We start from the raw sequence: 21,355 nt of genomic DNA on the forward strand, positions 1-21,355 counted from the left end.
TTTATTTCTATTCGGAGTTGGATTCGATTTTTATTCCTATTTAGAGTTGATTTTGGCTGAATTTCCATTTATATTAATATTATTATAATATCAATATGGCAGTAGTTTTCAGCATTATTTAATAGAAAATAACAGGGAGTATATACTCCAGCTACACAGTATCAACTAAGTTTGAGTAAATGATTAGCATGCAATTAATTTAATCCAACATAGAATTATATTGTGACAAATTAGATTACCCTTTTTCTTTATTTTTGGTTTCCCAAGATACGGTAAAGTTGAGGGTAACGCTGCATATCAATTTTTTTTTAACAAATAACAAATTGGGATCTTTACATAAATAGCCGGCTATATTAATTATTTGCTTTTTCTAACCATATATATAAATTATACTTTGATTGTGAACAATTATATATATTTAATATATAAATTATATATATATATATTATACATTCATGGGCATTTTTAATTTAAGTGATAGGGTGAACGATTATTTGGGTTAATTCTTCCAAATTAAACAAATTTGCTAGGAAATAAGAGGAATCACTAGCAAAGTCTTCTTGGGCTGGATAGAAACACGTTGGGCTGAGCTGGATATTTTAGTGGGCTTACGGTCCAAAAAGAGGAGAGAAATGGGTTGAGCTGGATCCTTTGCGGACGTGAAAATAGCACCGGCTAGCCAGTTTTCGGACTGGTAACTGAAAAATAGTCAGTGTTTGCAAAGTCATTGAAAAATAGCTATTATTTTGTTACAATACGGAAAGTTCTAGTATAATATACTGGAGATTGGAGCATATTATGTTGAAACTCCAGCACACGGAAAGTTCCAGCATAATATACTGGAGATTGGAGCACATGTGTATGAACTTCTAACATATTATTCTGGAACTCTAGCACACGGAGAGTTCCAACATAATATATTGGAGATTGGAGCACTCGTGTATGAACTTCCAGCATATTATGCTTTTTATGCTGGAAGTTTACATGCAAAAAATTCGAACTCCGATATATTATGCTGGAATATTTACCAAATTTTGAAGAGTATTTTTGTTCAAATTTATCTTTATATAAAAAGTGGCTAAATTTTAATTACTTTTGAAACTGTGGCTATTTTTCAATTACCACTTATAAATTTGGCATCTTTTGAATTTCGCCCTTTGCGGACCAGACGTGTCAAAAAATTTCACCGGTGTCTCTTTTGTGGATTTAACTTCTGTCCATGTTTAAAAAGTTTGCTAATAAATATACCTCCTCCTTCTTCTTTCTCATGTGATTTTTCATTTGCTAATTTCCATTGTATTATTGTGAATATGGAAAGCTCATTGATGATATTTTAAAATCAGAAAATTTTAGAATTCGAGTGTGGATCCATGAACAAACTATACACATTTCTGTGACAAAAATGTCTTGAAGTTAAAAATTTAGTTTAAAATTTTAGAAAAAAAATAAATACGGACTAATCTCTAAATAACATCTCTGAAAATGACTATATGTGCACTTGCCCTGCTAAATAATTCTATTTGTGCAAATCTCCCCAACCGGTAGTATTTTGGGAAATTACCAGCTATGTCCATTTATAGGTAGCTCATTACAAAAATTGGTCAATTGATAAAATATTACTAATATTAGCCAAATTAGCCAATTAGTTATTTGTAGCAAGAAAATATTAAATTTTTGCTTTGTTTTGAGTTGGTGTTATTAGAATAGATTGGGTACAACTTAAGGAGCTTGAATTTCAGTTTTGGGACGATTTGGTGAAGTTTTGAGGTGGTTTGAATTGAAAATTCGGTAAAAACTGAACATTAAAAAAATGATATGTGTATCACACTGTGTATCATTTATGTATCACATATGAATTTGTATTTATTGTGTATCACATGTATATCCATGTATACCTATTTGTGAGATACATGCGTAATACATGTCTGATACATGTGTCGCAGAAGACTTTTTTGAACTCGATTTTATTACGAATTTTGAGACAAAACCAGGGGAAGTGGCACAAGAGTTCCAATCTCGTATTGACACTTACCTATATATTTTCAATGAATTTCAACTATACCCATTGAAAAAGTTCCTTTTTATTTAGATTTTTGGAATATTGTATATATTTTTTGTATTTCATCATCTTATTTGCTACCTCATCCATAAAATTTCCTTTCTGTCTTGTATCTAGTGTTGCTAATCTTGCTTAAAAATATAGAAGGTGATTTTTGCATGTGATTCTTTAAGAGAAAGAACCCTATTATTTGGTTTTCCAATTTTTGTTGGCTAGTTTTGATAAGTATATAATTAATGGCTAGAGGTCGGTAAGTTGAGATTTATTTGGAATATTTGTGTAAGTTTCCCTAGCATTTTTCTTTTTAATTTTCCGACCTCTAGGCTCTAACGTAAAAGCAAGAGTAAAGAGTCATCACCCTTTTACTATATTTTTGTTTTGCTCTTCTGAATTATCTTTTCATCCACTTTGAACGATGTATACGTATAGTAAAACTAACCTTTATGGACAAGTGGGTTGAATCTGATAATTGATACTTGAAATTTTTACAAAAAAGATGGGCTACCCCCATTTCTTTTCCTTATCTTTTGGTTGGGGAAGTGAAACAACGTCTCTTTCTTTTTCTTTTTTTCTTGGAAAAGCAAAGAGTGGGACCTCAAAGTTTCAGACTTCTGTAAATTAGAAGTTATGGGCACCTACAAATATATTGACATCTAGAAAGAAGCCGAGTAAGTTTGGAGTTAACTCTTTTTCCCTAACATTTTCAATCACTTGGTTAGAAGAATAACTTTAGGGGTAATTTATTCGCGGATATATTATAAACAACAATAACAACATATTCAGTATAATCTCACATTGTAGGTGTAAGATTATTAAATCACAATCACGCAGAGATTGAGCCACAATCACACATATATATAAAATCATAATCTTAATACGTTTAAGGAAGCGTACCGTTAAACTCATGGATTAAGCATTGACGGCAAACGACGATTAAGCCTGAGACCAGCTTCCATAATCCACTAGCTACACGCTCTCATAGCCCGGAGAACTTGACTTATGAGACGACGTCTACCGTTACCACGTATTCAAAAGGCAGAATATGCTAGGATTGTCTAATAGCTTGGAAAATGAGGGTTGGCCTCTATTTATAGAGAGTGCCTACCCATCACAGGCCAATAGTTATTGGGTCTCACTTATCCACATACACAATATTTAATATTAGGCCTTTTATTTAATATTGGCATATTTTGTTGTTACATGCCTTTTCTCTTGTTTCTTTTCTGATATTATTGTCTCTCCTGTTGAGCCGAGAGTCTCTTGAAAACAACCTCTCTATCATTTTTGGGGTAGGGGTAAGGTCTGCGTACACTCTACTCTCCCCAGACCCCACTAATGAGATTTTACTAGGTATGTTGTTGTTGTTGTATTTATCCACCACTTGGGCCACGTCACTGTTCTTTTAGGCTATAACCAATTAACGTAAGTCCAAATTCCAACAGTGGGGCGTGGGGAGAGTAGTGTGTACGCAGACCTTACCTCTACCTTTGTGGAGGTAGAAGGGCTATTTCTAATAGATCCTCGGCTCATACAAGTACAAGTACCACAATAATAACAAGAAACAAGATGGGACAACACCGAAAAATCATGTAAAAGCAGCATACACAACAAGCTAGTGGAAATAAAAGTATTCAAATAAGCTTACTATCAACCAAATACGAGAGTATGTACTAACACTATCAGTATGAATAATCTAGACTACCTAACCTACTATCCTAATCTTCGACCTCCACACCTTCCTATCATGGATCATGTCCTCGGTCGGCTGTAGCTGTGCCATGTCATGCCTAATCACCTCATCCCGACTCTTCTTCGGCCTACCTCTACCTCTCCTAAAGCCCTCCAATGTCAACCCCTCACACCTCCTTACCGGAGCGTATGTGCTTCTCTTCCTCACATGTCCAAACTATCTAAGACGTGCTTCCCGCATCTTGTCCGCAATAGGGGTCACACCCACCTTATCCCGAATAACTTCATTCAGACTCCTATCTAATCTAGTGTGCCCGTACATCCATCTCAACATCCTCATCTCTACCACCTTCATCTTCTGGACGTGAGAGCTCTTGATTAGGCAACACTCAGCCTCATACAACATAGTCGGCCTGACCACCGCTTTATAAAACATACCTTTAAATTTTGGTAGTACTTTCTTGTCACACAAAAACACCGAAAGCAATTCTCCATTTCATCTATCCTGCCCCAATACGATGTGTGACATGTTCATTAATCTCCCCATCCCCTGTATAATAGACCCAATGTACTTAAAACTCCGCCTCCCAGGGATGACTTGTGATCCATCCTCATCTCCCCCTCCACTCCCTGATTAGTACCACTAAACTTACACTCAAAGTATTATGTCTTGGTTCTTCTCAGCTTGAAACCTTTAGACTCGAGGGTCTGTCTTCACACCTCTAACCTCACGTTAACACCGTCTCGCGTCTCGTCAATCAAAATAATGTCATCTGCAAATAACATCCACCACGGTACCTCCCCTTGGATGTGGCGAGTCAGTACGTCCATCGCCAGGGTAAATAAAAAAGGACTGAGTACGGACCCGTGATGCAACCCAATCATGACCGAAAAATGGTTTGAGACCCCTCTGACTGTCCTCACACAGGTCTTCGCTCCCTCGTACATGTCTTTAATCACCCTAGTTTAGGCCACATGCACCCTTCTAGCCTCCAAACATTTCCACAGAACCTTCCTCGGGACTTTATCATCGTAAGTCTTTTCTAAATCGATAAACACCATATGCAAGTCCCTCGTCCTCTCCCTATATTGTTCCATCAATTTCCTAACAAGGTGAATGGCTTCCGTAGTCGAGTGCCCTGGCGTAAACCCAAACTGGTTCTCAGAAATAGACACCCTTCTCCTCACCCTTAGCTCCACCATCCTCTCCCATACCTTCATAGTATGACTAAACAGCTTAATACCCCGATAGTTGTTGTAATTTTGGATCACCCTTATTCTTGTACACATGAACCATCATGCTCCATTTCCAACTTTTCGGGCCTCTTTTTCGTCCTAAAAATGATATTAAATAACCTAGTAAGTCACTCCAAGCCCGCCCTACCCACTCTTCCAAAATTTCACTGGGATTTCATCTGGCCCGATCGCTCTGCCCTTGGTTATCTTACGCATAGCCCCCACAACCTCTTCAACTCTAATCCGCCTACAATACAAAGTTGCAATGATTTCGGAGGATCCCAAAGGCGGATATCATTATACCGATACTATAATGTTGGAATAATAATATTAAAATAATAAATCTTACAGAAAAGAATTAACGATCCTTAAATTATTTAGTACTAACATTTTATTTGGTTCCTTGAATAAAAAACAAGATCAATGTTGAATAGTGTTTATATTAAACATGGATTTATGATTTTGAAAGTAAGTCAATAAATACTATTAAACATGGATTTATGATTTTGAAAGTAAGTCAATAAACTTTTAGAGCAAGTCAAATACACCATATTCAAGCTATAAATAAAACGTAAGTTCTTATACAAACACGTTCTCGTTCGCTTGCCTTCAAACTCTCAAAGATACCTCATACATAAGGAAAAAGGAGAAACTAGAACAAAAAGGGAAAACCCCACAAGAAAGAAACATATGACACTAGCTTAATTAAGATACACAACCAATAAAAAGAACAACCTGCTCCACAAAGAATCCGACAGTCACACAGGGCTGGAAAAGGCCGCACCTCAAGAGATGTAATATAGGCAGTTTACCCTAATGCAAGTATTAATGGCTAATTCCACGACTCGAACCTGTGACATATAGGTTACGACGGAAATAACTTTATCACTGCTCCAAAGTTCCTTCTAAGATGCCTACAACAATTGGCAATAAATTAAAATTTGTATTTGTGAGAATTAAGTAGGTTTAGTAACAGGGTATTTTTGAGCATTCTTGAGAATCTTGGTAAGAGCTGCTTGACCTAAATCAAGTCCACAAACATCAGCAAGCTGAACTAGATATAGCAAAACATCAGACAGTTCCTCCTCCAAATGTTCCTTATCATCTGATGTCCAATTAGGTAGTCCTCTTTCAACTTCCCCTTTCCACTGGAATATCTCTGATAGCTCTCCCACTTCTCCAACCTGGTCCAACAATTACAAAATAGACTATTAGTTTCTTATAATATAAAGTACACACATACGTCTCTAAACTATACCCTATATAATAACACTTCATTATAATGGCCAAGTTTTCTTTGGAACCATTCTTCATGTTATGTTATAATGTAATAAATGTTCTCTATAACAACACTTCACTGTAACAGTCAAAGAAAAAAAGAGGACAAGATTTGACTGTACATGTATGAACTCTATATATAGACAGAGTTGGATCTATGATAGATTCTATGGGTTTAACTAAACTCAATTGTTTTCAATTCACACAGTGTGACCATAGCAAAAATTATTTTCATATGTTTGGTCCATGAAAAAGAATTAGTTATGCACATGGATGGCGTGTTGAGACATAATATATACTCTAGATACCATGTTTGAAATTGTGTGATCTACTCATCCAATTAAAGGCTTAGGAGATGGTCACATAATATTATCGTACATGCGCAAAAATAATAATTTAAATATATACATATAATAAGATCACACTCATTATGAATTTATCGACAGGTTTTTTTAGACATGTTAGGAGGCTTACCAAAGCGAGAAGAAGGTTCCTAGGACTGTGATACTGATCCCAACCTCTAACTCTGGCAAATTCTGCAAGCCTATCTCTAAGCTCCTTAAGAGAGACATCCTTCATTACCTTCCTACTATATTCATAGGAATTACTATTCTCCATCTTCTCTTTGTTATGTAATAGCAGTAGTTCATGTTTCATTGTCTCCTTATCTCACTACTTATAGACAATCATCTATTGCTTGTGTATGGTTTTTTTCTTTTTGTTTTCAAGTTATTATTTTTTAAGATGGTGGGTTTTTAGGTGATATGACTAGCTTGTTTAGTTAGTGGAGGGACCTTATTTCAGGACTTAATCACGTGAGGTATGGTAAAGATGTTTATGTGTTTCTTTCTATATGACTTGATATCACTCACTCTCATCACCTGCCTCAATTTGCTAGGAAAATAGGTTTCCTATTCGTCTACTATGGGACAATTCCTTTTTCCACGTTAAATCTCTATCAGGTCTCACCTACACTTGCTTTTAATCTTCCCCTAGCCTTTTATTTTGGATTTATCTCCTTCAACTTGTTGGGAGGTGGTAATTGAGTGTATTTTGTAACCTTTCTGTTATTATTTTGTTTTGTTTTGATGTTGCAAGATTGCCACAAAATTTGTTTGTCCTTCTTTATTTTTGATCGTGGAGTCTTGTAGTAGGGCTGTATTTTGTCCCGGGCCCGGGCCTTAGTGGGCCTAACGGGCCGGGCCTCGCGGTCCCGGGCTTCGTGGTCCCGGGCTCTGGCGGTCCCGGGCCTGGCGGTCCCGGTCTTCGTGGGCCTAATGGGTGGAACCGGCCCGTGACGGGCCTAAGCCCACATGGTCCTGTGCTTAACGGGCCGGGCTCGTGGGCTTCGCGGGCCTAGCGGGTTTTTTTTTTTTTTTAAAGACAATTTCTTGTAGTATCATGGCTATATTAATATGTAGTATATATGTATATCTAATTATTAAAGTGCTTGACGAAAAAGAAAATAACAAAACAATAGTAAAACACTAAATTGTCATGCATAAATATCACTTCTTGATATTATATTGTATCTTATGTATATATATTCTCTTATATATTTTCTTTTAGTATATATATTGTATCTTATGTATATATTGTAGCTTATAAATATATTTTCTTGTAGTATATATATTGTATATTATGTATATATTGTAGCATAATATATTTTCTTGTAGTATATTATATTGTATCTTATGTATATATATTCTCTTATATATTTTCTTGTAGTATATATATTGTATATTATGTATATATTGTAGCATAATATATTTTCTTGTAGTATATATATTGTATCTTATGTATATATATTCTCTTATATATTTTCTTGTAGTATATATATTGTATATTATGTATATATTGTAGCTTATAAATATATTTTCTTGTAGTATATATATTGTATATTATGTATATATTGTAGCATAATATATTTGCTTGTAGTATATTATATTGTATCTTATGTATATATATTCTCTTATATATTTGCTTGTAGTATATTATATTGTATCTTATGTATATATATTCTCTTATATATTTTCTTGTAGTATATATATTGTATCTTATGTATATATTGTAGCTTATAAATATATTTTCTTGTAGTATATATATTGTATATTATGTATATATTGTAGCATAATATATTTTCTTGTAGTATATTATATTGTATCTTATGTATATATATTCTCTTATATATTTTCTTGTAGTATATATATTGTATATTATGTATATATTGTAGCATAATATATTTTCTTGTAGTATATTATATTGTATCTTATGTATATATATTCTCTTATATATTTTCTTGTAGTATATATATTGTATCTTATGTATATATTGTATCTTATAAATATATTTTCTTGTAGTATATATATTGTATATTATGTATATATTGTAGCATATAAATAATTCTAAGTATAGACAAAGAAATATTGCGAAAAGAAGCTCATGGGTAGAAGCAATAAATTTTATTACCAAAAAATGACATATCTTTCTTAGTCATCCTTCCCCCAATGGAATGAGCACAACAAGGTACTAATACCACCATTAGAAGGAAAAAAACTAAGGAAGATGTGCCAAAATACAAGTTACATATTATTCTATGTATTATCTCTAACAAATCTCATAAATCCTTCAAGGTTCGGAGGAGGTTGCGTTGGTGGTGGTGGAAAAGAAGCTTGTTCATCACCACTTCCGGGCGAAGCCGAATCCTCCGTAAGTTCCGCTATCATTTCTTCATAAGCTTCATCTATCGCCGGTTGTGCTTCTGCAATTCCAAAGTTTCTTCTTTCCGAGCGGATCCAATCTCTAAACAATACTGATTTTTCCAAGCTATCCCTCATAGACGCTCTATGATCACCTATTTGCAGTCTTGCTTGACTGAAAGCGCTCTCTGATGCAACAGTTGAAGCTTGAATTGATAAAATATCCCGAGCCATCCTTGCAAGAACAGGAAAATGTTTTTCCCTTGCCTTCCACCATTCCAAAAGATCAAAAGAGCCGTCTGGATTCTCCTTTTCAAGTCCCTGAGACAAATAAACTTGAAGCTCATTTAGATGTGAAGTTTCATCATAATTTTCACCTTGAGACCCCTGAACTCCGTCCAAGATTTAAGAGCTTTTAAGCCCGCAACTCTTTTAGAGGATTGTGAGCTAGACGAAGTAGGGGTTGGAATAGTTGGCCTAGCATGCTCTAAGGCAAGTTGATAAGCATTATAAACTGTTTGAGCGTTAATCTTAATTGAAGCTTTTGCATCTGCAAGTGTCGCAATTTCCTCATTTGAAAGATCTAAAGCCTTATAAATATTTGAATACCAAAAATGAGGACCTCCCAATTTCATTGTAGGATTTAGCATTGCAGCAAGACCATAAATAGGAGGGATAGGAAAAAAATATTTTTTAAACTTTTGTTTCATTTCATTTATAGCAAGTTCATAAATATCCCCACCCTCACTAAATTCAACAAACAAATCAGATAGTGCTGCAATATAAACTAAACAGTTTGAAATAGTAGGATAATATTGCCCAGAAAATGCATTTGTTGCAATTTGAAAATGTTCTAAAAAATCTAAAAGAATTTTAACATTAGTCCAATCTTGAGTGGTAAGCATTTCATCATCATCTTCACCACCTACCCGAGAATTAAACGTTGCATTAATTGGGTTTCTATATTCATATGCTACTACTAAACTTTCGTACATACAATTCCATCTAGTCGGGCAAGGTTTAGGAACCTTTCTTTCTCTAAGGCCATATTCATCACATTTTTTAAAATACTCTCTAAGTCTACTTCTACGGTTTGAATAAAAAAGCCAATTAAGAGCCATTCTAACCTTTTCAATTTCTATGTTTAATATTCGCATACCATCACCGACAATTAAATGATAAATATGACAAATACATCTAACATGGAAAATATTAGTAAATGCAGGATTTAGTGTTGTTGTAAGCATGCCTATAGCACTGGTGTTACTAGAAGCATTATCCATTGAAATTGCCATTATTTTATCGCTAAAGCAAAAATATCTACAAATATCTGCAACAGTGTTAGCTATAAATTTACCTGTGTGACGCGAATTAATTATTCTATATGCAATTATGCGTTTTTGCATTATCCATTCTTCATCTATCCAATGACTTGTAACAGTTAGGTAATCACAATCATTACCACTTCTACCAATATCAGTAGTAATAGAAATCCGATTAGGTATATGAGTAAATAAATAACGCAAATATTGTTCATATTCATGTTTGAATTTATAAATATCACTCTTAACTGTTGCGCGAGGCCAACCTTTATAAGTAGGATTAAACACTCTTCTAATATAATGAACCCAATTAGGATTAGAAGCAAAAGTATAAGGTAAGCACATAACAGTAATCATCTTTGCTAATTCTTCACGATCTCTATTTGGATCGTAATATAAAATACCTCCAGTGACAGTGTTAATTCCTGGTTGAACTAGATTTGAACCTGTACTAGGGTTAATCGCAGAATCTACACTTGTCCCCTCTAGATGCGCTTTCATTTGAAAAAATCTAGCCTTATCTCTAGGGTGTGTTTTTATGTGCCTAGTCAAACTACCTGTGCCGCTACGGTCTCCTACATATTTATGCGACATTAATTTCCCACAAGTTTTACACTTAGCCTTATTTTTTTCTCTTACTTGAGTAAAAAAATTCCAAACTAATGATGTTTCTAAGCGTTTAGCAGGTTCTCTATTAAAAGTAGGAGTTTCTACAGGTGGGTCGACCGGTGCATCACTTGGGTTATTAAGAGGACTAGTAGGTGTATCATCTAAATCCGGTGCTTGAGTTTCATCATCATCCTCATTTTCCTCATTATTTTCTAAGATGGTTTCATTAGGATAAAGAGCATTCATAATTTCATCATCTAATCTATCACCTGGTGCAACATTATGATAAAATTCACTATCGGTAAATTGAAAACAAGGGTGATCACTATCAAGAATTACGGAAGGAGGAGGACGTCTAGGTTGGCGACTACTTTCAACTTGCTTATCTTTTCTAGGTCGGGGAGCCGGGGAAGGGTAGTTGGTTGGCCACTACTTTCACCGGTTTTATCTTTTCCTTTACCAAACATTTTTTTCAAAGTAAATGCCATATTAATTATAATTATGCAAACTAAACCACACAAAAATATATTATAAAAACGTAAGAGTTGAAACGAGTTTACCGGATTGCCGAACAACTTCTTGAAAATTGAAAATCGTTGAACACTTGAAAACTTCAATTCAACAACTTCACAATTTTTCACGAAATTTCAACAATAAATTAAGTAATTGTAGTAGAGAGATTGAGAGAGATTGAGAGATATTGAGAGATATTGATGAATTGGTGAATAAAAATGAAAGAATGAGGGGGTATTTATAGTTGAGAAATGGGGAAAAGTGTAATTATATAAAGTTTGGGGTTAAAATAAAGTTTGGGGGCCAAATGGCCATTTTTTTAACTTAAAAAACGGTCATATTTTCAGCCCAAACGGCTAGATTTTAAATATGGCCGTTTGATTTTTTTTTTTTTTTTTTTTTTTTTAAAATAGCCGTTGGGCCCGCCAGGCCCGCCAGGACCGGCCCAGGCCCGCCTGCCGGTCCCGGGCCAAACGGTCCCGGGCTCGTGGGCTCAACCATGGAGACCAGCCCGTGACGGGCTCAGAGGCCCACCAAGACCGGCCCACCCAGGACCGGCCCACCAGGCCCACCAGGCCCGTTAGGACCGCGGGCCCGGTCCGGTCCGGTTCAGGCCCGGCCCACCGAGCAGCATTATCTTGTAGACAAACATATATAGCAAGATCCCCATATGCCGTACTGGTATCGTAAATTTCGGACTATGCGGCATTGATCTAGACAATATGCTCTGTTTGTTTGGAGACTTTGTATCCTATTGAAAAAGATTTAACTTATATATATCCTCATTGTAAAGTATTTTTATAATATCAATATTAATTTATATACTGTCATAGCAGATTACTTGCCTTATTTTGTAGATTACTAACTCCACAAATTGAAGGAGAGCCTTGGATCAACAGTCAAGTTGTCTCCGTGTGATCTATAGGTCACGGGTTCAAGTCGTGGAATTAATATTTGTATCAGGCTAGGCTGCCTATGTTGGTTTGAATAAGTTTGTTTTGATGATTGACAACGGAACACATGCATGAATCAGGTCCATGGATAGTATACACAGGTGACGGACAAAATTAAGCAAAAGGCTTGCACGTGAAAGAGATAAGTATAAGTGGATATATCTTATATTCCCTGAACGAAAATGTTGCATATTTGTAAGGAGCCCTGGACTCCTTACTTGAAGGGAACTCTATCCAAGATAAGAGAAGAGTTAGAAGTGAAGTTGATTAGAACTCTTCCACCAAGGAAGAGTAAAGCATTAGAACTCTAGTTAATCTTTATTTACTAACTCTATAAATATTGGTTGTGTTCTCTTTTATAGGTGAGGCATACATATTGAAGTTAAGCACGAATTGAGAGCAAAATAGCAAGACATTTTGTGAGCAATTCCTGTGAGATTTAAAAGTGCGATCCTAAAGCTACACGAACCGGATTGAAGAACTATCTCCATAAAGAGTTTTATCTGTCTTTCTTTATTTCTAGTTCAAAGTGTAGTAGGTGTTTTGAGTTGTACCTCTCAGCTTTCTTAGAAGCAAATTGTACTAGGTACCTGAGTTGTATCTTTCAAGTTAGAGTTAATTTGAAGTAGTCGCAACAGCTCGTGACGTGTTGCTATAAAGGTTAGACTTAATCCTTAGGTTCGCAAGAAGTTGTAAACTCTAGTTGTATTGTTCAAGTTAGAGTTAACTTGAAGCGGTCGCAACAACATGTGACTAGTTGCTATAAGGGCTAGAATTAATCCTTAGGTTTGCAAGAGTTTGTAAACTTTGTTGTTGGCTTAGAGTTGTAGTGAAATGTTTGGAGAAAATCCTACTGAGTAGTAGGTCGTGGTTTTTCACCTTTTGAGCCGGGTATTTTCCACGAAAAAATACTTGTATTCTTTACTTTCCGCATTTACTATTTCGCAACAGTAGTATAAAGAACACATTAAAGAACCAGGTCCTTCTATAATCTGTGCACGCGAAAAAGTGGACACCACACAAATCACCCCCCTCTTGTGTGGTATTGAAGTATAAAACATCAATTGGTATCAGAGCAGGTTATCCTTGAAGAGACTAACACCTTAGGAGAAGATCAAGATGAGTGCACCACCTGAAAATTGGGAAGGACAATCTACTGCTAGGCCACCACTCTTCAAAGGCCAGTACTACTCCTGGTAGAAAAACAGAATGAGAGACCACATCATAGGAGATGACTATGAGCTATGGGATATTGTCACTGATGGTCCCCCGACTACCATGAAGAAAATACTGAAGGAGTAGATGTGCCAAAAACAAGAGTTGACTGCACCGCTGAGGACTTGAGGAAATGAGAGAAGAATGCTAAGGCTAAGAAATGACTTGTGTGTGGACTTGTTTCAGACGAGTACAACAGAACTCAAAGTTGTACCACTGCTAAGGAAATTTGGGACACTTTGCAAGCGGCTCATGAAAGAATACCTCAAGTGAACAGGTCCAGATGAACACTACTATATTCTCAATATGAGAATTCACTATGAAGGAAGGGGAAACCATCCAAGAGATGTATACAAGGTTCACCACACCGACAAATGAACTTAAGTCTCTTGGAAGGATTATTCCTGAAGAAGACAGAGTTGAAAAGATTTTGACAGGGTTCTACCAGTCACTTGGGGGAGCAAAATCACTGTCATTCAGGAATCAAAGAACATTGCCACTCTTAAGTTGGATGAGCTGATTTAAAATCTCATTGCTTATGAACTTAGATGGCAAACCATGAAAATGGATGTACCCAAAGGAAAAGAGCCCGACACTCAGAATCACTAAAGGTTTTGAACTAGAAGACGATGAAATAGGCATGACCACAAAGGACTTTAAGAAATACCTAATGAGAGGAAAGGATACTTCAAGAAGTGGAAGCTACAACAAATCAAGGGCTCCTGAAAAGCAAATCAATGAGAGGTGCTATAAGTGTAGGAAGACTGATCACCACATCAAAAACTGCGCTCAATGAAAAATTAAATAGAATAAGGAAAGAGCTGAACGAAGAAACAAGAAGAAGGAACATGTTCAACCCAAGAAGAACAAAGGATCAACAAAGGCTATGGTTGCTGCTTGGGAGAAAGCTCAGATGATGAAGATGGAGATGAACAAGCACTTATGGCCATTGGAGATTCTGATGAGGAATCTGAGCTAAGTGTAATTCATCTCAAAGACAAGATTAAATTTTTGTCTAAAGAAAGGCTATCTAAGTCACTTCTAGATTTCATTGATGAATCTGAGGATGTAAACAATGAAAAGGAACAGCTGTCTAAGGAATGTATGATTTTAAAAGCTAAGTGCAAAAATCTGGAACTTAGGTCTAGTGAAAGTGAAAATGCTGTGTTGAAGAACCAAGTTCATGAACTTGACACCACTTTCCTAGAGCTTAGATCTGAAAATCTAAAATTTAAATTAGGAACATGTAAAAAGAAAGTTGATCACACACAACTCACTTTAGAAGAAAATATAGGAAAAATGAAAGATGAGTTGTAAAAAAGAGATGAGCAGATAAGAGTCCTAAATGAGGATCTAAGCAAATTCAAGCACGAGCTAGACAGAACCTATAAATAGAACAGGTTCTCCGATGCACTTTTATGGCTACATAAACACCATAACAGCAATAAGAGAGGACTTGGCTACGGGACTCCTGCACCTAAGTGGGATCCCAAAAGCAAGTACCTCACACTTCCTAAGAATAAAATTTGCACACACTGTGGTAAAATTGGTCACTATAAAAGTGAATGCACTACAAAATAAAAGGCTAGTCAAAAGAATAAAAAATTTGTTTACTAGAAAAATAGGCTACCAAATTGAGCTAAAAAGAATCTGATTCACCCTTTTGCCTATAGAAAGGGACCCAAACTAATTTGGGTTCCTAAGACTAACTCCTGATTTTCTTTTGCAGGTTCAAGTGAAGGGGAGAAGCCAAATATGGTACATAGATAGTGACTGCTCAAAGCACATAACAGGAATCAAGAACCAGTTCCTTTCACTTGAGGACCTTAAAGGAGGTAATGTCTCCTTTTGAAATGGAAAGAAATGTGAGATCATCCGGGTTGGAAAGGTAGGTAAGACTGATTCTCACTCTATTGATAATGTCTACTTGATATATGGACTGAAGTACAATCTAATAAGTGTATCACAATTGTGTGATAAAAGGTAACATGGTAGCCTTCACCTTGCTTTGTGATTAATCTTATCATTGACAAGATTATTTTGCAGGAAAAAGAGTGAACAATATATATATATATATATATATATATATATATATATATATATATATATATATATATATTGGATATGGCTGCGCTGTCAGAAAATGAACTCACTTGCTTAAGTGTATTGGATAATGATCCTCTCCTTTGGCACAAAAGACTTGGACATGCTAGTCTAAGTCAACTCAACAAACTAGTCTCCAAGGACCTAGTGATATGACTGTCTAACATTAAGTTCAAGGAAGACAAAGTTTGTAAGGCTTGTACAAGGGGGAAGTAGGTAAAATCCATTTTCAAAAGCAATAAAATAGTAAGTACCACCAGAACGATGGAACTGGTTCATATGGATCTTTGTGGACCAATGAGAACTCTGAGCAGAGGTGGTAAAAGATATATTATGGTGTTTGTTGATGATTACTCTAGGTTTACTTGGACACTGTTTCTAACATCTAAAGATGAAGCATTTGACATGTTCATTTCTTTTGTTAGAAAAACTCAAAAACAACTAGGTAATCAACTTACATCAATTAGATCTTATCATGGTACTGAATTTGAAAATGCTAAATTTGCCGAATTTTGTGATGAGCATTGTAAGCACGTGATTTTTGCCCAATATGAGAATTACTCCCAAAAAATTCAAAAATAAAATGATTTTTCTTTGGTGTACAATTTTGTGATATTTTGTGATATTTTGAAGAATTATTTGTATTTGTCTGTGCGTGTTTATTCGCTAAATTAATAAAAAATACAAAAATATGTTGCATTTTGCATGTATGATTTAATTCTACAATTGTTAGTAATTAAAATTGTTTTACAAAAATTAAAAATTACAAAAATAGGCATCGTTTGCATTTTTAGCATTTAATGTCCAAATATACAATTTTATGCTTAATTAATACTTAATTGTGCGTTAATTGTTATTGGGAGTTAATTTGCGCCTTTATAACTTAATTTAGTTGTTAATAATAGTTTAAGTATTTTTATAATTTAGTTTTAGAAAAACAAAAGAAGAAAAGAGAGCGAAAATATAAAGAAAGTCGGAATTGGGCCTCTTCTTCAATTTCAAGCTATAGGCCCAAAAAATGGCCCAATCTTCCCTACGACCCAGTCCATTTCGAACTGGGTCGACCCAGTCCATAACCCAACACCCCTATTATCTTACAAACAACACAAAACAAAAGAAAGAAAGAAGAAAAAACCCTAAAAAACTAATAAGTCATCCGCCCCCACCCCTCCTATCTTCTTCTTCTTCTTCCTCAAGCTTCTCCACCTCCCATGGCTGCCCTTCCTCACGCCTCCACCACCTCAACACACACACACACACACACGAAATTCTCCATCATCCCATCGACCCCAACACGGGCAGCCATGGCTGCTTTCTCCCCCCATTTCCCATTGTCGAAACCAAATGACCATTGGAGTAGCTTCACGTCCGCCATTGTTGCTGCGTTTTCTTCCAGTCGTTGCAGCTGCTACTGCTGTTCCTTCGTCATCCATGGAGGGCCTTCTACTTCCATCGTCTCAAATTCAAGTCCAAGCGACCAAGCTGCTCCGTTCTCCAAAACGCAGCAATGAGAGCTGCTCGAAACCAGCCCAAAAACGAGCTCCATTGTCGCTCCGTCGTGTTGCTGCGTCGCTGCGTCTTCAGCTTCACCATTGCTGCTGCTGCTCACGTTTCTGCTCCAGCTGCTTCTCGCCGGGTCTGCCTTCGTCCTCTTCGTCGAGCTCAAGCTTGAGCTCGACATCCATGGACGCCGCTGTTTCTTCTTCATCGAAGCCCAACTCCATCACGCTACTGCTGCTCCGTTCCAGCTGCTTCTTGCTGCGTTTTTCTTCATCTTTCACCTCAAATGATGCTTGTTTCTTTGTCGTCTTCAAGTCCGTTTATGCCCAAGTTCGTTGGTTTCGTTTAGAGTTCGTTCGATGTTCGTCGTTGGACATTCACGGTTAGTTATTCTAAGTTCTATTACGTCCATAATTTGTTTGATATTTTCAGATTTTGAATTAGCATAAGTTTGCTTTATTTTTCTTATTTTGTTTTAGATAAAAATTGTTAGTTTAGTTATATTGTTGTTAGATTTAAGTTGAAGATTTAATTTAATTATTTTCAGTTTGTTTTATTAATTTTAAGAGGATTTAGTTTTAATGTAGAAAGGTGTTAGTTTAAATCGTTTAAATCCGTTGTTTGTTGTTAATATAGATTTAATTCGTATTCATTTTTTGAAGTTGGTTTTAATTTAGTGATTTAATGTGAAGTTATGTTTTGGTTTTAATTTTTGGATCATGCATCTTTGTTATAAGTTTCGTTGGATTTAATTTAAGAAAGATTAGTTGATTATTTGAAGATTAGTGATTTGAATATGTTTATTTGTTTTGTTTAAGTTTAATTCAAAGTTTGAACAAAGTTTGTTTGTTATTGTTATTATATATTTTCATTCATGTTCATACTTTGTTTGGATGATCTTGAATCCGAATTTTGTATAGTTTGATTTCTTGTTTACCATTTATGATTATTGCTTGAATTGTTCTCATAATCTTGTTTTAAGTTTAATATAAGAATTGTTTGTTGTAATGTTGTTAGTAGTTGATTTTAAGTTCAATATGATTGAAGTTAGAAATCTAAATATACTTGTTTGTTGTTGTTGTTTAAATCCGAAAATAGGTTTGTTGCTAAAATATTGTTCAATTAAATTTTAGTTGTTCTTTGTTGTTCAATTTGTGTTCATGTGATTTGTTGTTGAAATGTTGTTAAAATCGTGTTCATGTGATATTGTTGTTATGATGTTCATCCATGTTCATATTGTTGTTTGAACATTGTTAGAAATTGATCATATTGTCTATATTTTGGTTAAGTTTGATTAATTGATGTGTTATAGCTGATGGGTAGTTTGGTAAATTTGTAATACGTTCAGGGGTAGTTTGGTAATTTCAGTAAGGTCGGAAGGGGTAGTTTAGGAATTGTACATTTTGAAATTGTTTATTTGAAGCATGGGGGACAAAATGAAATGGGGTGGGTTGTGATATGATTATTTAATATAAAGGGGGGACAAGATTTAAATTAAAGGGGAATCTTGCATTATTTTAAATAAAGCATGGGGGACAAAATATAAAGGGTTGGTGTGATATGTTTATTTAATGTAATGGGGATGAGTGGAAAGATAATGGGTTGGGTAGAGAAAAAGTATGGATTTTAATTAATTGAAAGGTTTATGGGATGGGTTATAAGAAGAAGTCTTGAACACAAGACAATGAGAGAGGGGATACGAGAAAAAATACACACACAGATAGAGAGAAAAAACGGACAGAGAATAGAAGAGAGAAAAATTCCAAAAAATATTTAAGCTTTCAAAAATAAAAATAAAAACTAAAAATCTACTGCTTTCTTTCTTTGTTTGAAATTAGTATTAATGGTTGTTGTTTCATTTAAAGCTTAAAGCTTTTGTTTTTGGGATTACTACTCCACCGGTCTGTTACTGGGTTGTTACTGTTGCTGGGCAGTTGTTGCTGTTGTACTGTTATTACTGCTGCTGATTCTCATCTTCATTTTCTTTTGCTTCCAATATCAGGTACATATCTGTAAATTCATGTCACGAAAAGCTTCAACATGACAAATTAATGAAGTTCGGGAATTATAATTCTGTTTTCCATTCGTTCAAGTTCATTAGTTAAAAATTTGGTTTTTGTTTCAGTTGATTAATATAGTAGTACGTTTGGCGTAATGAATATAAGATAATTGTTACCTCTTAAAATTCGTTTAAGTGTTGTAATAATATCATCTATTTCGGAATTTTCATTAAGTGAAGTCATGATTAAAATACCAAGGTAGGGAACATGGCATAAAATGGGCCATTAATTACATCCCGTAATATTGTTAGCTAAATGTAAAGTAGAATGGAAGTATCAATAAATTACATTATTAGTATATCTTGTAAAAAAAATCTGATTTTCGTTTAGATTGATATAAGTTGTATGTTCATATATGGCATGATGATGAGTATATATATAATCATATGTGGAAGGTGAGTTGATACAATATTAGAAATGGTTCAAACGTACAACTATATTGCATGTGATGTAATTTTATTGAATCAATTTGTATAATAGTTCTCTTTCTTATCAACTTGACTCTTATCTTCCGTTGCAAACATTAACCAAACCATTGCAACTTTGGACTAAAACAAATACATGAGAAGGACATAGGATTTATAAACGAATCGTGGCATTTTATGTAAAAGATATATAGAAGAAGAGTTCGCCTTAAATGAAACAATGAAGATTCTGCGGAAAATATTAATTTGTTTACCATTTTAAGTTCTTTCCCAATTTTATACACGATTCGATTTATGGACATCCAAAGGTTGTATCCACGAAAAATGTTAGTTTTAGATACGTATTGTCTGTTTTCTTTTTCACGTCATTAATTCTTTAAAATTTGAGGTATATGATTCATATGTGTAAAACAAGGCTCGCGGTCAACACATAATAACAATTTGTAGAGAACCTTATCAAGAATATTTTTGTGATTAGGGATACGTTCGCGTAACCTGATTATATTTCTAAAAGCAATTCGGATTATGCGTTCGCGCAACTTCGATCGAATATTTAATAAAAGGGATTCCTCGGAGAATATCATTATTAATTTCATAAAAAACCGAGATGTGAGGTTCACTACTTAATTATACAAAAAGGACGAATGTTCTTGATTTTATTAAAGCATAATTTCAAAAATAATTATTATAATAAAAATATTATCTATATTATTGTGTACACGTGCGCGTGACACAACTCCGCATGTTTTTTTTAAAAAAAATAATTTATAACACGAATACACGTACGCGTGATTCAATTCAAAGAAGGGTCTTTAAATATAAATAGAAGCGGTAACAATAAAATCATGCAATAAAAATGTATTTTACAAATCAAAATAATCAAGCCGAATATAACAGTTGAGCGACCGTGCTAGAACCACGGAACTCGGGAATGCCTAACACCTTCTCCCGGGTTAACAGAATTCCTTATTCGGATTTCTGGTGCGCAGACTGTTAAATAGACAGAGTCATATTCTCCTCGATTCAGGGATTAAAACCGATGACTTGGGACGCCTTAAAATTCCCAGGTGGCGACTCTGAAACAAACAAACAAATCCCGTTTCGACTGTCCTTTAATTGGAGAAAACTCCCTTGCACCCTCTGGGGTATGTAAAAAGGAGGTGCGACAGCTCTGGCGACTCTGTTGGGAACTTTACCCAGAACCTCTGGTTCAGGGTTCAAGAATTCGAGCTTAAAATAATTGTTATAGTTGGCTTTATTTATTATCTGATTTTTTTACATGATATATGCCCAATGTGCTAAATGACACTTTTACCGCTTTAATATTGTTTGAATTATGAATATATACAACTGCTACGAAACCCCCTTCTTTCTGAGTCTTCTAAATTTATGGTGCACACGTGCGCGTGACCCACCTTTCTGTTAAAGTCATACCAAATAAGACGAAGTTGGGACAAGTAACTAGGCCGGGTAGACTTTCGTGCTCCCGGTACGTTGCCCCCGCTTCGGCTCAAACTGTCAGTTTGGGTAAGCCAGGGCTAGATCAATATGCCTCAGGTTTTTTCACTTAGAATAACTCAGCTTCATGCCGGATCCCTAGTAGGAGCGTTTGTTTGCATCACGTGCATTTGACTTTGGAGACTCAACACAGGGGTTGGGTCTGTCTAGGACAGGTGTACCAAAAAATGAAAATG

General features: G+C 35.2%; 1 protein-coding gene across 2 annotated transcripts; it reads right to left on the bottom strand.

The window, feature by feature from the left end:
* Window positions 1–5,465: 5,465 nt before the first annotated feature.
* LOC107831666 (uncharacterized) lies at window positions 5,466–6,983 on the bottom strand. 2 transcript variants are annotated; one of them, XM_016659449.2, is made up of 3 exons: window positions 6,737–6,970; window positions 6,006–6,168; window positions 5,466–5,898 (listed from the first exon to the last, which is right to left on the bottom strand). In XM_016659449.2, exons 1-3 carry the CDS (start codon window positions 6,917–6,919, stop codon window positions 5,870–5,872), a joined length of 375 nt encoding a protein of 124 aa, XP_016514935.1. In that variant the 5' UTR covers window positions 6,920–6,970; the 3' UTR covers window positions 5,466–5,869. The 2 variants fall into 2 exon arrangements, with proteins under 2 accessions (XP_016514935.1, XP_016514936.1); XM_016659450.2 differs by having other exon boundaries at window positions 5,466–6,168; window positions 6,737–6,983.
* Window positions 6,984–21,355: the final 14,372 nt, after the last annotated feature.

Source organism: Nicotiana tabacum, chromosome 8 (genome assembly GCF_000715075.1).
Source record: "Nicotiana tabacum cultivar K326 chromosome 8, ASM71507v2, whole genome shotgun sequence".
Taxonomy (NCBI): domain Eukaryota; kingdom Viridiplantae; phylum Streptophyta; class Magnoliopsida; order Solanales; family Solanaceae; genus Nicotiana; species Nicotiana tabacum.

Coding starts and splice junctions, on each gene's coding strand:
- LOC107831666 (XM_016659450.2), bottom strand. CDS start 6,919: ATGAAACATGAACTACTGCTATTACATAACAAAGAGAAGATGGAGAAT. Junction 6,169..6,736: donor GGAACCTTCTTCTCGCTTTG/GTAAGCCTCCTA, acceptor TTGTTGGACCAG/GTTGGAGAAGTGGGAGAGCT.